General features: G+C 40.9%; 1 protein-coding gene across 1 annotated transcript in view; it reads left to right on the forward strand.

Moving 5' to 3' along the window:
* PPP1R36 (protein phosphatase 1 regulatory subunit 36) overlaps positions 1-16,852 on the forward strand; it is a 30,939-nt gene extending 14,087 nt beyond the window's left edge. The window contains exons 7-11 of the mRNA XM_070750912.1: positions 493-633; positions 10,272-10,314; positions 10,681-10,877; positions 14,318-14,512; positions 16,287-16,852. Coding sequence (XP_070607013.1) covers positions 493-633; positions 10,272-10,314; positions 10,681-10,877; positions 14,318-14,512; positions 16,287-16,521 — 811 coding nt within the window. The 3' untranslated portion in view covers positions 16,522-16,852. The remainder of the gene's footprint in view (positions 1-492; positions 634-10,271; positions 10,315-10,680; positions 10,878-14,317; positions 14,513-16,286) is intronic.
* Positions 16,853-18,409: the final 1,557 nt, after the last annotated feature.

Raw genomic sequence — 18,409 nt, forward strand, 5'->3', positions numbered from 1 at the left:
TTCTAGCCCTTTGTGAATCTGAAATACCTGCTGAAGTCAGAGAAGAGGCTAAGATACATTTTTCTCAGCAAATTGGCTCCAGTGATATTGCTTTATGACCTGGGGAAATAGCAAATAGTACATAGTAATGATTTTCTAATTGGGATTAGAAGGTTGAAAATGCCCTAAATGTGGGTTGAACAGCCTAGACCACATCTGACTCTATGTCTTTATTTGATTTGAAAAAGTGTCTGCAAATGATCGGTTCAGAGCAATATAACGCTTCCTCTACAGTCTGTGTCATGTGAAGGGAAAGAACAAAATATCAGGAAGAGATGAAGAGAAAAGGTGTCAAAAATGATAATCGGTAGCTCAACTCACCTTATGCTTATTCTGTCAGACCTATCTATTAATACATATTCAGCTTTGTATAGATACTTTCAAGAAAATGTTCCCCAGAACAGAAATAAAATTTAAAAATCCTTTAATTTATATATATATATTTGTCAACAGAAAGCCCAGCATCCTAGAAAGAAAAGAAATGAAGGAAAACCAAATAAAGCTAGCAGTGACCAAAAAGCACCTCGCTGAAATGTACTGTATCCTTATCCTTGGATTGGGAATGTCTGATCAGCATCACATGGCTTGTGGAAAGTAAGGAAATGGTTGGGCCCAGAAAATATTTCATCTGAGTGATTCCAAATTGATGCTTTCTCATACTGCCCATCAGAAGACATGCACCTATTCTGTTTTTTCTTCATGACTATTTTTTGTGTGGAAAGAAAGTGGGGAGACAATGCACAGGGTTATAAATCAACCTCCACCACCAGAGTCCATGAATGTGTATGGGTAATTGCATGCTGAACTGTTTCTCTGGATATACCTTCTGAAATACTGTGGTTCTATATGTGATGTCATATTATGATGTAAATGTGGTGTCAAATCATATACGCTATGCATAAAGGGTTATAGGTAATTGAGAATTGAAGGCTGGTAAACTATCGTGTTTTCTGAGTGAAAGTAAGGATGGGAAAGAGACAAAATAACAGTAGGCAGTTTTGTTAACTAAGAAGTGAAGTCCCAATTTTTGGAACCCTTACTAGGAAGTATACAGAGCCAATCAATGTGGGTTGAAATAAATGTAGTTTATTATTTAATAATAATAATAATAATAATAATAATAATAATAATAATAATTATTATTATTAATTAGATTTGTATGCTGCCCCTTTCCGTAGACTCGGGGCGGCTCACAACACAATAAAAACAGTTTATAACAAATCTAATAATTTACAATATAAAATATTAAAAAAACCCATTATTAAACAAACATACATACAAACATACCATACATAAATTGTATAGGCCCGGGGGAGATATCTCAGTTCCCCCATGCCTGACGACAAAGGTGGGTTTTAAGGAGTTTGCGAAAGGCGAGGAGGGTAGGGGCAGTTCTAATCTCTGGGGGAAGCTGATTCCAGAGACTCGGGGCCGCCACAGAGAAGGCTCTTCCCCTGGGGCCCGCCAAACGACATTGTTTAGTTGACGGGACCCGGAGAAGGCCCACTCTGTGGGACCTAATCAGTCGCTGGGATTCGTGTGGCAGAAGGCGGTCCCGGAGATATTCTGGTCCGATGCCATGAAGGGCTTTATAGGTCATAACCAACACTTTGAATTGTGACCGGAAATTGATTGGCAACCAATGCAGACTGCGGAGTGTTGGTGTGACATGGTATAAGATAGAAAAATACAAAGAAATAATAGAAAAGGTAGGGGAGGGAAAAGGGAAGGGAAAAGTGTGAGAAAAGGAGGAAAAAGAAAGAAAAAGCATTGACTTTCAACTCCTTTTGGTGCACTAGAATAACATGACATCAGACATGTTTTACTTTTACATAATAGTATAAACAGTATTGGGATGCTACTGGTATGGATGAGGATGGCACACCAGTAACAAAACTTGCAATGCGTGTGCAGCTTCTATTCTTCTGCATGCGTGTATGTGCGTCTCAGCATGTTTTTGCTTCTGCGCATGCTCAGGAAGCAAAATCTCACAAGGGGACATGCACAGATGTGAGATTTTGGTGATTTTTTGCTTCTGCGCATGTGTAGAAGCAAAAAATTCATCGAATTATCACACACATGTGCATCCTCTCATGAGATTTTGCTTCCTGTGCATGTGCAGAAGCAAAAACACATGGGGATACATGCGCAGGCAGGAGAACAGAAGCTGTGCATGCAGTGCACCAGTAGCATAGGTAATGAGAATCTGCCCCTGAGTATAAGCAAGCCATTTCTATAACAAGAAACTGATCTAATTGGTAAAACTAAAAGCCAAAGTTTCATTTTTTCCCACCTCGAGCTCAAAGTCCAGAAGCAGTTTCTAAGTAGAAGGAAAAGTAGTTGTATTTTTGTCTTTAATTAAAGCAGTCAGTTTGGCCATCTCTGCTAACTCCATCAACCTCTGCAGCCATTGATCCATGATGAGAATCAAAACGTCGTTCCATTTTTATGAATAAAGTAATCTTGCTGCCATTAACATATAGAACATTAAAGTTCCATTTTCCTCCTGAGTCTTTTTCCACTAAACCCCAAAGAAAAGTTTCTAGTTTTATCGTTATATTCACTTTGAGAATCTTCTGTATTAAGATTTGAATCCTACTCCTATATTTATTTGCTTTTTCACATGTCCACTATGAGTAATATAAGGTCCCTTCTTTACTTTTACACTTCCAACATTCATTTGAAATACCTTTATATATTCTTGACAACCTATCTGATATTACATACCAACAATACATCATCTTATAATTTTTTTTATTTTAAGTTACACTTTAATGTAAGTGTTAAACCTTTCATTCACATATTTCCCCATTGTTGAAACATAAAATTATGTGCAAAAATCCTTGCCCAATGAATCATGCAGTAACACATTCATGACTATCACACAATAGGATTTCCAATTCATTATTCACAAAATCAAACCCATAACTCTTTTTGTCTGCTTTAAATCTTTATTTCAATTGTAAATATGTAAACAAATGGACTTAACGATAGGATCACTGAAGTTAAAAGTTATTATTTGACCGTAAGTCCAACAGTTTGACTTTGGCATCATTTTTGTCTAAAAAAAGTTTCTTGGGGTGACAAATGTAGGTTGTTTCCTGAGTGGTAGCCCCAATCCAAATAGCCCCAAATCCAGCAGCAACAAACATACCCCACCCCCCAAAAAGTTTGCAGTATTAAAACAAAGTTATTTGATCAGACATTTTCAGATAAATTGTAAACGTAGAACCCAGCTAGAGTACCGTATTTTCCGGCGTATAAGATGACTTTTTAACCCCTGAAAATCTTTTCCAAAGTGGGGGGTCGTCTTATACGCCGGATACTGATTCCACAGTATAGGAAATTCGCCGGATACTGATCATATAGGCTGTAGAATGTGTGATCAGTATCCCATTACTACCGGCGTGTATAAGAAGGACTCCTCGGCCGGCGGAGGAAGCGCGGCGGCAGCGGCAGGCTCCGGAGGGAGCTCGGGCGGTGGCGAGAAGACGGGATTCCGGGTGCCGAGCGCCACCTGCCCGCCGTTCCAGCGCCTTGGCCTGCTCGCCCGGCCTCTTGCCTGGTGGGGAGAGCAAAGGTGGCGGCGGGAGTAGCGGAGGCGAGGCAGAGAAGAAAGAAGCGGCGGATAGCTGGCGAGGCACCGGCTAGAGGGCTGGACACCGCTGCTTTGCCGCTGCTCCCGCCGCCGGCTTTGCTGGGGTTGAGCGGCACGCCCGGCGGCAGGAACTGCGGGGGGTAGCTGGCGTAACGAGCCCTTGCCGCAGCTATCCGCCGCTTCTTTCTTCTCCGTCTCGCCTCCGCTACTCCCGCCGCCGCCTTTGCCTCTTGCCCGGCGGGGAGAGCAAAGGTGGCGGCGGGAGTAGTGGAGGCGAGGCGGAGAAGAAAGAAGCGGTGGATAGCTGCCGCAAGGGCTCATTAGCCGGAGCGTACGCCGGCTACCCCCCGCAGTTCCTGCCGCCAGGCGTGGCGCTCGACCCCAGCAAAGCCGGTGGCGGGAGCGGCGGCAAAGCGGCGGGGTCCAGCCCTCTAGCCAGTGCCTCGCCAGCTATCCGCCGCTTCTTTCTTCTCCGCCTCGCCTCCGCTACTCCCGCCGCCGCCTTTGCTCTCCCCGCCGGGCAAGAGGCCGGGCGAGCAGGCCGAGGCGCTGGAACGGCGGGCAGGTGGCGCTCGGCACCCGGAATCCCGTCTTCTTGCCACCACCCGAGTTCCCTCCGGAGCCTGCCGCCGCCGCCGTGGAAAGAGAAAGCTGGCACCAGGCTGCGTAAGGGAGACTCTCCTGGGCGCGAAGCTCCCTCACCAGCGCCGCAAACTGCTATTTGGTGTGCATCAGAAGAGAGGTAGTCTTATACGGCGAGTATATCTCAAATTCTATATTTTAACTGGAAAAGTTAGGGGGTCGTCTTATACACCCAGTCGTCTTATACGCCGGAAAATACGGTATATTTGTTTTTTAATGGACCAACCAATACAGCAATGATTTTCTTAAAATCATTGGGCTTCAATTAGTTGAAGCCTAACCTTGCCATTATTCTTTGAAATATAAGTTTCTGATGATCAGTAGGTAATGAGCTTTCCAGTTAGTAGGCTAACTTTTCAGTTTGGTTCCTGTCTTGTGTTTCATAATATAGCTCCAAAATCTTTAACACTGATTTTTCTGTCAGGATCTGAGGGAAACTTCCAGGAAGCCTATTTATCATAAATGCATTGTAATGATCTGAAGAGGTGCAGGCATGTTTATTAGCAGCATTTTGCTATCAGATTGTAAAAACATTTACAGTAGTCAGCGCCTTCCACTTGGGAAAAAAAGTTATAATTGTGTAGGTTGTTCACACTTTCATATGTATTGGACTGAAAAAACAAAAGTCTCTTTTAAGTCACATTTAACTTATGATAATTTTATGGATTTCCATACAATTCTCTTGGCTGGAATATGGGAGTGATTTGCTGTTATATTCGTCTCCTGTTGGTTTCCCATTGAAGTACTAAACAGGTCCAATTCAACTGATTTTTTTGAGATTAATCAAAGTTGGCTAGGTGCTGCTTCCCAATCTACTGGTCTTGCGCAATATTGCAGTTCTATTACAGGTAGTCTTTGACTTACAATATTTCACTTAGTGACCATTCCAAGTCATTACTGCACTGAAAAGTTACTTATGACAATTTTTCATTCTTTTGCCAACTGCAGCTTCCCCATGGTCATGTGATTTACATTTGGATGCCTGACTACTGAGCCCCCCTTATGACAGTTGCAGTGTCCCAGGCCAAGTGATTACTTTTTATAACCTTCTAACAAGCAAAGTCAATGGGGAACGCAGATTCACTTAACAGTTAACCATTGTGTAACTAAACTATTGTGGCAAGAAAAGTCATAAAATGGGGCAAAACTCACTTAACAAATTTCTCACTTAGCAACATTAATTTGGGGGTCAATTGTGGTTGTAAGTTGAAGATTACCTGTTTAGCAAAAATAAATAAAATCCTAAACAAAAAGCTTTAGCAAATTTACCTGGCCACCCATCCCACTGAATCTGATTCTGCATACTACCAGCAACAATGTGTTTAGAGCTATATCCTCATTTGCACTTACTTACAGCATAAATGTGGGTTTATCCCCTTAAAATTGCTTTCACCTGGTCCCAACCCATGAATAAAATGCATACTTTAGACTTCCTTAAATAACCTCCTCCTTTTTCTTCATACCATTCAAAAGCTGCTTCAGCATTTATGAAATCATTACCTTGGAGGAAAGACAGAGGAGAGATTGCAAATAGCAAATCAAGTTAGGACAATTTTCCACCTGCTCAAGGGTGTGGACTAGCATTGGGGCTTGGTACTGGGAAAAGGCTCTTTCATTAGTTTCCTTAACTTTTATGAATATCTGGGGAATAATTAACCCAACCTGAATTATTCAAGGCATGAAGTGCTATTTTAAACAATAACATGATATGTATTACCACTAACATCTAAGTTATCTTTCAGTAAGAATTTTGTGAAAGGTCACAATTAATGAGAAAATTATCATTGCCTATCTATTCTACATATTATTTTTCATAAATTTCACCATTTATAGTTCACCCTCCTTCCTCCTCCTAGATTGGTTCATATATATATATAACACATTACTCAGGATAATCCTTAGTGACTATCTTGAAGTTGATTCCTGTCCATGAAAACTTATAGATGGGTTAATCTTGAAAGTACTAATAGTTGCTTCATTTTTACTAAAGGAAGATAAAAATGAAAGCATTCCCTGAACTAAGCTCCTTTCTAATATATTTCCCTTCTGTAATGAAGTCTGGCAGGCAAGATACCCTCTGAGCCATTGTAAGCCTGGGGCACAAATCAAATATTGTCAGCAAGGCCAATGATTAGCAGAAAGACCAAAGAAAGCAGTAGAGGACCGCATGGGAAAGCAGCAAAAATACCCTCCAAGACAAAATGATAAGAGAGTAAGATTCAAGGGCAGACTATAGGAATAGCTGAGCAAATTAAATATTACGCAGGTGTCCTGAGCAGTATTTTTCTTGTGAGATTGAATTTGGGTTGGTCACCAGGACCAGAAATTTACTTTTATCCTAGGACATGAATAAATTGACCTTCATTCATGAGTATTTTTCCTTTATTTAAAAGAAATTCTACCCATTTTCTTACCTGCACCTTCTGTTATTTTTTCTTAAAGACTAGGATGGGCAACCTTACATTTTTTTACACAGTGAGGACTACCTATTGGGTTAAAATCACATTACACATATGAGTATGGCTACATTTTTGGAATTTTGAGGATTTTCTTAGTTATTTTACCCATGATTTGCTGATTTTAGATTTTAAAACTGCAGTATTCATGTGTTTCCCACATGAAGTGATATAATCTGTGTTGTTTTTAGTAATCATGGTTAAAGAAGCCTCTGTGGTCTGACTTTCAGGTTTGTGTATAACCTAGATTAGATTAGATTAGATTAGATTTATTGGATTTATATGCCGCCCCTCTCCGAAAACTCGGGGCGGCTCACAACAAGATAAAAACAATACATAATAACAAATCCAATATCCACCAATCCAATTACAATTTTAAGCTAAAAATTCATAAAAACAACCCCAGAATATTAAAACACGCCTACAATCAATCTAACACCAAAACAACATGGGCAAGGGGGAGATGTTTCAGTTCCCCCATGCCTGACAGCAGAGGTGGGTTTTAAGGAGTTTGTGAAAGGCAAGGAGGGTGGGGGCAATCCTAATCTCAGGGGGGAGCTGGTTCCAGAGGGTCGGAGCTGCCACAGAGAAGGCTCTTCCCCTGGGTCCTGCCAGATGACATTGTTTAGTCGACGGGACCCGGAGAAGGCCAACTCTGTGGGACCGAACCAGTCGCTGGGATTCGTGCGGCAGAAGGCAGTCCCGGAGATATTCTGGTCCGGTGCCATGAAGGGCTTTATAGGTCATAACCAACACTTTGAATTGTGACCGGAAACTGATCGGCAACCAATGCAGACTGCGGAGTGTTGGAGTGATATGGGCATACTTAGAGTGATATGGGCATAACCTAGATAGCTGGTTGCTCATTTCTCATCTATATGTTAACTAAATATGTACGGATCTTTTCTATCCTTATGTCTAGACTGCTGTAAGAAATTTATGGTCAACAGCTTTGCTGATCCTGGCTTGTTGAATTGCCAAGGGACAGAATAAGAGTTAGAAGACCCATTTTAGAAGTCCAAGTTGCTTGCTGGACACAAACTGCAAGATGAGATGGCAGAATGAACAGTTCCATTTCAGATTTTTAAGAGGTGGTAGTTAGGAGAAGAATAGACATAGAAAGATAAACAAACACCTCTTAGTAGGATACAATAAAATCATATCACAGTAGTAAGGAAGATTTTAACCCGGTTCATCCCTAGTATGTTAGGATCCCCATTCTGTTCTCTCAAATATGTGGAGTTTAATTTTTAGAATTCTTAGCAATGGCAATGCCCTCTGGGGAATTCTGAGAGTTGAAATGAAGTTTGTATCTCTAAGGGACCCTGAGGAAATCATGCTAGGATTCTTCAGTGGTGTTTTTATCTGCAGGGAGGCTATGTGAATGTGAATGTGTATTTAGCATAAGAGACTGCAGCAGTGCTATTTAATTTTGTCACCTTAAGATTTCATGATCTCACTGCACTATTGTTTGTGCTACGTGTGTGAACGGGTCTAGAATGAGAAATCTGCATGATTATTAGTGAGAGGCACCACACAGATTTGCCAAGCCAAACTAGGTGTGGTGTTGAAAGCTTCATAGAGAATAATTTCAGCTGTCAGAAACAATGAAGGAGTTGGATTTTAAACAACAATATTAAACACATTTTCTCACATCAAGATGTGAGAAACTTTGCACTGGTTTTGTGGTTATAATGAAGGGAACTGAATGGGAAATAGCGTTGAGCGTTGTCAGCGAGTGAAGGGCACTGAACCTGTTCCTTTCAGCAACCTCTCTTCCCAATAATTTTGTTCTAATCAGGGTCTCATCCAATCAGGGTCTCATGTTGCCAGAGCATTCAGTGCAATTTATTTTTAAAACCAGATCCCATTCTATCCCCTCCGTACATTGTATAGTTAGTTATGTGTAAATATACAAAATGAATGCTGCACCTTTTACCTGGAAATATTCCCCAAGTGCACATTCAGCAACCTTGGATTAAGCCAGCCTCATTGCTTGCGGTTGGGGAGTGTTCTTCCTTTTCTTGATTAGGCCGAAAGAACCATGCTGACTCGGCTGTTAATTTTAGGTAGAAACCCATCCCAGTGCTATCCATGCAAGAAGCTACATGAGTAAGGTTGTTTAGTGACCCAGCTGGAAAGTCTAGCTTTGAAGAATGGATTTCAAGGATTTAATTATTTCCCCACCCCAATCCACTCCCACCACATAGTTACAGAAAGGGAAAAGTTCAAAGGGAAGGGTGACTTGAAATAAATCCCCTGAGGAAGTAAGAGATCTTTGTAATGGTCTGATGGGTAACACAAAGGTGCTGTTCAAAAGGCAATTGGACTTCCCTGACTTTTTTCCTTGAAAATATTTCACTTCTCATCCAAGAAGCTTCTTCACTTCTCTTGGATGAGAAGCGAAACATTATTAAGGGAAAAACCCCCAAGACAGTCCAGTTGCCTTTTAGTCAGCTCCTTTTGGACAACCATGACCTGGATTATTGAGAACCTCCATAGATGTCTGATGGGTAAAGGAAAATGTACAGTCTGTGAAGCACAGAAACAATTTATGAAAATATTAAGAGAGAAACAATATTTTAGAATAATTTCTCTCCTCTCCCCAAGGAAAATCTTTGTTTCAGTGCACTCCAGATATGAACATATTGAACAGGGAACAAAGGGATGTTTATATTTGCATATGACTATCAAAAGTTTCTCTTACTTGCAAATGTAACAATGCAGTAGATACCGTATTACAGGTAGTCCTTCTTTTGAATGATCCTTCGAACTTATGATGATGCTGAATCGGGGAGATTGTGCTATCACTGCTACTGGTGCGCTGTACATGCAGCTTTGGGTGTTTTGTGGGTGCGCACGGGTGTCCCAGTGTGGTTTTGCTTCTGCTCATGCACAGGAAAAAAAATCTCGCGAGGGGAGATGTGCATGAGATTTTAGTGATTACGGTATTTTGCTTCTGTGCATGTGCAGAAGCAAAAAAATTGCTGAAATCTCACAGGTGCATGAGTCCCCTCACGAGAGTTTGCTTCCTGCGCATGCACATAAGCAAAACCACTCTGGGACACCCATGCGCACCCACAAGACATCCAAAGTTGCGCATGCAGCTCAATTTTTGCTACAGTTGTGGCGTCCTTAACCGTACTGGTGGGAATCCACTACTGTGCTGAATGAGAGATAGTAACAACTGGTCACTGCAGCATCCTGCCATTTGCTACCTTCTTTGCCAGCATCCTTCAAGAAAAATCAATGGGGAAGCTAGCAGAAAGTCACAATTGGTGGCATGATGCCCTCACTTAGTAACTGACAATGATTGACCTAATGGTGGCAGCTAGGAGTGCCAAAATTTCCATTGCTAAGTAGTGCAATCATGTGACATCATGCTTTACAACTGCATTGCTTAATGATGGAAATTCTGATTCTAATTGCTGTCTTGAAGATTTGTAAAAGAAGCACTTGTGTAATATACTCTTGTACAAGATGATTACAGAAAATTGATATGCTTAATACTTTGCTACTTCTTTTCCTTGTTTTAGAAAGAAAATATCATCATCTCGGAAAGATAGGGAATTCTTTGAGGTAAGTAGGGGCTAACATTTATCCTGAGATAAAAAATTGTATCTAAATTTTGTGTGTTTATAAAGGGAGAAGAAAAATCAAATGGACCAGGTTTTGAGCTGTAATATGTCCACCAGAAAATCAATGAAAAACAAAAGTTGTTTATGACCAACATGTCCTAAACTGAAAAATAATAATAATAATAATAATAATAATTATTATTATTATTATTATTTAGATTTGTATGCCGCCCCTCTCCTTTTTATTAGTTTCTATAAGCTGAAGAGACTAAAAATGCAATTCTCTCTATGTTCATTCAGTATAATTGTAATTTTTATTTGTAAATAGACTTTAAGTAGAAAAAGTTATATTCCTGTTTTCTTTTAGTGTTTGTACAACTTTGCATCCTACGTAGCTTTTGTGACATTCAGACAGAAAAATCTCAAGGAAATTCAGCAAGAAGTTGGTAGATTGCTCCGGTCAAACATATTCAATTCTGCTTTAAGAGAAAGAACCAAATCTAGCAAGCAAATGAAAACAGATATTACCAAACAATTGGTGAAAGCCACATTTGCATTTCGCAAGTAAGTCTTACATTTTCTTTCTCTCTGATCGAACCTACCATTTTGTCAATTTTAATAGGGAAAGTTTATAATAGCCTTTGGTATGACCTAAGCATAGTTCATAAAATTATCTGCTACAATGTCTTGCCAATGACTACTTCAGCTTCAACCACAACAATACACAAGCACACAATAGATACGAACCTAACTCTCCAACCTCGATTGCAGAAAATACGACTTATTTACTTACTTACTTACTTACTTACTTACTTACTTACTTACTTACTTACTTACTTACTTACTGATTGATTGTATTTCTATGCTGCCCAACTCCCGAAGGACTCTGTGCAGCTTACAACAGGATACAAAATACATTTAAAAACATCATAAAATAGACAAATAGGGAGCCAGTGCAGCTCGCGGAGGATTGGTGTGATGTGAGTGTACCTAGGTGCACCCACAGCCCTTGCACGACTGCGTTCTGGAACAGTTGTAGTCTCCGAACGCTCTTCAGGGGTAACCCCATGTAGAGTACGTTGCAATAATCCAGCCGTGAGGTGATAAGGGCATTAGTGACTGTGGAGAACCCCCTGATCCAAGTAGGGTCGCAATTGCTACACCAGACAAACCTGTGCAAAGATCCCCTTAGCCACAGCTGTTGGATGTTGGTCTAATCTTAGCTGTGGGTCTAGGACGACACCCAAATTGTGAATCTGTTTGGAGGGGGACAATTTCTCTCTCCCCCAGAGCCAAGGATGGACAGTCAATATAGTCTTTAGGAGGCAGCACCCACAACCACTCGGTCTTGTCTGGGTTAAGTCTGACCTGTTGACACCCATCCAGATCCTCACAGCTTCTAGGCACTGGCACATCACATCCACTGCTTTACTGAACTGATTTGGGATGGAGATATACAATTGGGTATCATCAGCATATTGCTGATACCTCACCCCAAAATGTCGGATGACCTCACCCAATGGTTTCATGTAGATATTAAATAGGAAGGGAGAGAGAACCGAGACCTGAGGCACCCCACAAACAAGGGGTCTGGGTGTCGACCTCTATCCTCCTGCCAACACCAACTGTGAATGACCACAGAGATAGAAGGAAAACCACCGCAGCATACTGCCTCCCAACCCTAGCTCTCTTAGTCATCCCAGACGGATACCATGGTCAATGGTATCAAAAAACGCTGAAAGGAATGACCCCCATCTTGTGCTCACCAGAGATCATCCATCAGCGTGACCAACGCAGTTTCCATGCAATAGCCAGGTCTGAAGCCAGATTGACAAGGGTCCAGAGAATTCATTTCATCCAATAACCGTAGGAGTTGAAGTGCCACCACTTTCTCTACAACCTTTCCCACAAAGGGAAGGTTGGAGACTCGACGGAAGTTCTTTAATTCTGCTGGATCCAGGGAAAGCTTCTTGAGGAGGGGGTCTCACCACCGCCTCCTTTAAAGGACGCGTTAACTAAAGCCTGAAACCAGCCTCATGTCCAAACCAGCCAGGAGGGGCATGGGTCCAACAAACAATGGAGGAACTCATCGCTCCCACAGCCTTGTCTACTTCCTCAGGAGTCACAGGCTCAAATTCATCCCATATAATAGGAGTCAAACCTACCCCTGTCATTCCGGTCAGAATTGCCTGATCAGAGTCCAGGTCCATCCAAATCTGAGTGATTTTATCTGTCAGAAACTGAACAAACTCCTCAGCTCTACCCCGCAGTGGCTCCTCTGTTCCCCTTACATTAAGGAGGGAATGAGTCACCCTAAACAGCTGGGCGCGAATCAGTTGATGCAATAAGTGCAGAAAAATGTGAGCATTTTGCCGTCCTTATTGCCGGAACAAGTAATTGCTTTGAAATAGCAAGTCCTAGATCCCCGAGAGCGGCCTACATCTTGCTCGCCATATTTCCCAGTTACTCTGGCTTTCAAACACTCTAGAGATCTCCTCCCCCACATCTATAGTCCACCTCCTTCCGGGCAGGTCAGGTTTCCCCACACCCCAAACAGAGGGTTATATCTGGGTCCCTATTTGCTTCTGTTTACACATTAAGCAGAGGGGGCTCCATTCTTTGCCTCCGGCTCACTCATTCTCCCTGAAACTCAGTCACTCCCAATCCATCCTGACACTCTTTCCAGACACACATACACATGCATCCCCCCCCCCCCATAGAACCAATCTGTAAATTAAAACCAGATGATAAAGCAGGATAATTAAGACAAGATGATAAAATTCGTATTATAACTGCAACCCTAGGTGGCTTGAGAGGGTAGTCTATAGGGAAGTGAATTATCAGAAAAAAGACACCACCCTGATATGGACTTTCCAACAGGGCCTGAAGAATACTGAACTAATTTCCTCCAATGAAGGGAGAACAGGCAGGCTCAGACGGGGGAAACAAACAGACTCCGCAACTTGCAAATGGTTCTTTTTGCGTTTCTTCTTCTTTAATTCTTCCACAAACCTCCCTATGGGTTTCCTAGAGTCTGCCAAAATCCCCAAGCTGCCCCTGGGCTACTCCAAAGTTACAAAGGGGGGGGGGGGGGTTGCGGAGATGCTGCCAATAACGCAGGGGACAAAGCTTCTCCCCTCATCCGCTGCTCCCTGCTGGTTTCCGGCTTGCAAGGAAGCCTGGTTTAGCTGGCATTGGCGGAGAGTTTCCGCCCAGTTCTTCAGCAACTTCAGAAACAGAGTGGTCAATGCCAGGAATCCACTACCTGACTGTGGCTTCATCCCCAAACCCCCCAAATTTTAACCTTAAACTAGCTACTGTTGACCTCACCCCATTCCTAAGAAGTCTGTAACGAGTGTGCACAAGCGCACCGGCATGCCTACCATCCCTGTCCTAATATTCCCTTTTATTAGTATTCATTTCATGTACAGTATTCTAATCACGTTTATACTTATATATTGTGTAATATGACAAGATAGATAGATAGATAGATAGATAGATAGATAGATAGATAGATAGATAGATAGATAGATAGAGTTTCATACATGTGTACTTGCTCACATAAGTAAAATATTTCAAAATGGTGGAATAGGCTGCAGATTGCCTCTCTATATTTTAGACTGGATTTTATTTATTTTTAAACATTTATTTATTTGTTTGTCAAAACATGTGCTTGTTTTAGGCCAATTTGCTTAAATATCATTTCTTTAACTTATATTTTCTTCAAAGTTGTAAAAGTACACCAAGGATTGGAGGGAGATATCATGTCTGCTAATTACTATATGCTTGCCACACCCAGTTTTTCCAAATTCACACTGAAGTATGTTGAAATATATATGACAATTTGTTCCAGGATAGAAAAAGTATGCTTTGCTCTTATTAGTTGACTGTGACAATGTTACTATGCCTGGCTCCATTAATCTTACAGGAAAAAATATTTACCTTTTTTTTTTTTGACAACTCCTGTTCTTAGTTTTTCCTGATGTTATTTTTTGTTCTTAAAGGAGAACAGATGTTAAGCAGCCTGCCATAAGAAGTGTCATGGATCAGCGATCACCAGTGCTTAGTACTTTGCTGCCTCTGGCTAAAGATAGTGCTCAATATCTGTTTCAGGACCATTATCTTCGTCCCAGCAAAACTGTCACACCTTATATCCCACAAGAGTTACCAGACTTGTTTTCTATTGTGTCACCCACCAAGTAAGAAATAACTTCAGTATCACACATTATGTAATATCAACCTGTTTATTTAATTTTATTTAGCATATTTATATAGCTACCTACAGTATGTCATTTGTTTCCAGGTGACATACAGTTTTCCCCACCCCTGGAGGCTCTCTGGAGGCTGGAAAAGGCCTGTTTCCCAACTTCTGGTGGTCCTAGTAAACTCGTGTTTCGTTCTCCATAGCCTCCAAAGGCTTCCCTGGAGCCTGGGGAGAGTGAAAATGCCATCCCCCCATCTGCCTGGAGGCTCTCTGGAACCCAAAAATGCCCTCCCAGAGCCTCTGTGCGAACCAAAAATCAGCTGGCCAGCACACACATGCACGTTGGAGCTGAGCTAGGGCAACAGCTCGCGTGTCAGCAGATATGTTTCCATGTGTCACCTGTGGCATCTGCGCCATAGGTTCGCCATCACTGGGCTAGACAATCCCAATAGGCACATCCAAATGAAACAGCTTCAAATAGGTTTCAGATGCATTCCTTTTATATGTTACATTTTTAGATTTATGCTTAAAACATGGTAGACCAATAAGTTCTTGGTTACTTAAAAAAAGGGGGAGTTTGCAAAACCCCTTTCTCCTATTTATCTGGAATCCCCAGAATCTTTACCCCATTTTAAATCCATCTTGAACAAATGATAGAGGTAGGAAAAGTAAGAAAAAAGTAACAAACCTCATGCTGATACTTCATTTGCGAGAAATACTAACAGGTAAATATATTCAATATCAAAAATATGTTGGCTAGAAATGTTCAGAGTCTATTGAACAACTTGGCTTTTGTGACATATCTCTCATTTTGATGAATTTTCCTAAAAGCGTGTGGAAAGAGCCGGAAAGTCAACCATATGTCACTATTTTTTATGCCAGCCTTTCTTTAAGAAGCTCAGGACAACTTATGTGTTTTTTCCCATCCCCCTTTTCCTTTTATCTTTGTAGCATTTCGTGTGAGATATTCCAAAAGATGTAAATGGGCTTAAATCTCTGAATTTGTGTCTAAGTACAAATTTACCTTCCTTGTCATATTCTAATGTTCTTATCAACTACACCATCGTATGTAGTGGCTATATTTTTATTTATTCAATCCAGTTTTCAGTTGTGATGCAATAGATCTTATGAAGTTTTGCCAATCCTATTTGAGTGATGAGAAGATTATAGCCTCTCTGCTACCTAATTAACTTGCTTTATTTTCATATACTTCACTACATTTAGATTAGATTAGATTAGATTTATTGGATTTATATGCCGCCCCTCTCCGCAGACTCGGGGCGGCTCTCAACAATAGCAAAAAACAGTACATAGTGACAAATCCAATGCCCACCAATCCAATTACAATTTTAAGTTAAGAAATTCATAAAACAATCCCAATATATATATAAAAAACAAGCACACAATCAATCAAACAGCAAAACAACATGGGCAAGGGGGAGATGTTTTAGTTCCCCCATGCCTGATGGCAGAGGTGGGTTTTAAGGAGTTTACGAAAGGCAAGGAGGGTGGGGGCAATCCTAATCTCAGGGGGGAGCTGGTTCCAGAGGGTTGGAGCCACTACAGAGAAGGCTCTTCCCCTGGGTCCCGCCAGACGACATTGTTTAGTCGACGAGACCCGAAGAAGGCCGACTCTGTGGGACCTAACCGGTCGCTGGGATTCGTGCGGCAGAAGGCGGTCCCGAAGATTTACAGTTGCTTTCCTCCAGTGAGTTTAAGATTGCATATCTTGAGTGTATTTAACATTCCTGCCTTTTCTCCTTCAACAGGATTGGCATTATTGGATCTCAACGCAACAAGTTTGTCCCTCATACACTTTTACCAATTGGAAGCACAGAGGATGAGAAGGAAAATGGGGAGAACCTCGAAGGAAGTGTCTCTTCAGTGTTGTCACAGGAAATAACCACAGGCTCTAGCAGGGCTGTTCAAAGCAGTGGCAGTCACCAATCTCTGGAGGTTTCACGGCCTACAACTGAAGGAGATTATATTGAAAATCCCCAGTAGTACATGCTAGTATGAGGGATACAATGATCATATATTAAATCTCTTGGTAGCTTTCTAACTAACTTTTGATTTTATCCATTACTTATGCCTGAGAAATATTGCCAGTTTAATATTATTAAATGTCACAATGCTGCCCAAAATAGTAAATGAAAAATCCTCATGGGGACAAATACTATAAAAACAGGTTTGGTTTGTACCAGTTTAACTGCTATAAGTATTCACCCAAAAAATGCTGGGAATGTAAACTAACTTTAAGTATTTGTAATTTGAATATCTGAAAGTATTTCTATTCATTCATCAATTAATTATGACTAATAAAGCAGTTTAAACCTATACCTGTGTTAACAGTGTTCCCTCTAATTTTTTTTGGGGGTGGGCGGAAAAGTATAATGTCTGAGCGGCAGTCCCTTCGGGACTGGGCGGCACAGAAATAATAAATGAATGAATGAATGAATGAATGAATGAATAAAACAAACAAACAAACAAACAAACAAACACCCCACCCTGTTTTGCCTCAGAGAATTTCAAAATAAAATACTGTACTGTGTGTCTATAACAGTGAGCTCATAATAGGGCAACTCTATCAATATCAAAATGCCACTTAAATAGTTGAGCTAGTTTCAAACTAGATTTTGATTTTCTTTCTCTCTTCCTTACTCCCATTCTTTTTCTTTCTCTTTTCTTTCCTCTCTTTTTTCTATCTGTTTCTCTCTCTTCCTCTCTTCCTCTCTCTCTCCTTCCCTCTCACTCTTTCCCTCTCGGCTTCTGGGCAGGTTTGGAAAAGTCTGAGTTGATGATGATTTTTAAGTGAGCGATTGCTCACTGCTCAGCTTAGAGGGAACTATGCCGGTGTATACTAAGTTTGTAAATTATGAGAAGCAAAATGTCTTTGAGATAAAACAAAATAAGTCCCATTGTGTCTTGAAAAAAAGTACCTTCGGGACTCCTTGCTTTATGATATCAAAGGAACAGATGATTATTTGCCAGAGCTAGGAAGGGCTTTATACCAAGGAAGGCAATGTATCTGATTCAGGGATTCAAGCTGTCTAATTTGCCTTTAAGAGCTGATCTAAGAAATTGGGACTAGATGATGTGTGAATCCTTACAAAAAACTGCATAGGTGAAAAATTACTAAAATAAGCAAGCAATACTGATGCCTCCAAGAAATGATTTTTTTCAATTGGCATCTGCTACAGAAAATAGCAGAGCAAAAAAATATTTTGGCTGCTTTCTATGATCTACCACTGTTTGCCTATTACTTCTTTTTGTGTGAAATAAATGATCCTATCAGGAGATGGGGAGTGTACATACATATAAGAGCATGGTTAACTTACGGTAATCATGATTTACTCAGCCTAATTTTCTGGGCCTTTACAATGCAGTGAACTAAAAGCCAAAAATACAGGTTGAGCTTGCACAACCTGCTAAATATAATGCAATAGGATACTTTGTAGCTCAGTATATTGTACAAACTCAGCCAAACAGTTCCAGGCATTTTCCTCGGCCTTTTACACCATGATTAGCCTTGAACAGGTTCTCAAGGCACCGCTGGGCAATGCAGAGATGGAGGTGAAAAATCAGGACCAAAAGTGATAGTATATGTTGTGCTTTAACTGCAAAAAACCTATCCTACAACAGATGGGAAATACCAAAGCTAATGCACATCCCCCCAATGGCATAGCTCTACAATGATCTACAGCTGCTAATTATGGAACCTAAGAAAATAAGTAGAGAATCTTTGATCAACACAGTGGACAATGAGATCGAGAATTATTCATCTCAGAGATTAAATCAAACACAAAAATTTGTTGCAGACCCAATGTTAAAGATGCGATTAAAGTAGCACAACTCCAAAATACATAGGTGCGTGATATGATATATTGTGCAT

Source organism: Erythrolamprus reginae, chromosome 1 (genome assembly GCF_031021105.1).
Source record: "Erythrolamprus reginae isolate rEryReg1 chromosome 1, rEryReg1.hap1, whole genome shotgun sequence".
Classification (NCBI taxonomy): Eukaryota; Metazoa; Chordata; class Lepidosauria; order Squamata; family Dipsadidae; genus Erythrolamprus; species Erythrolamprus reginae.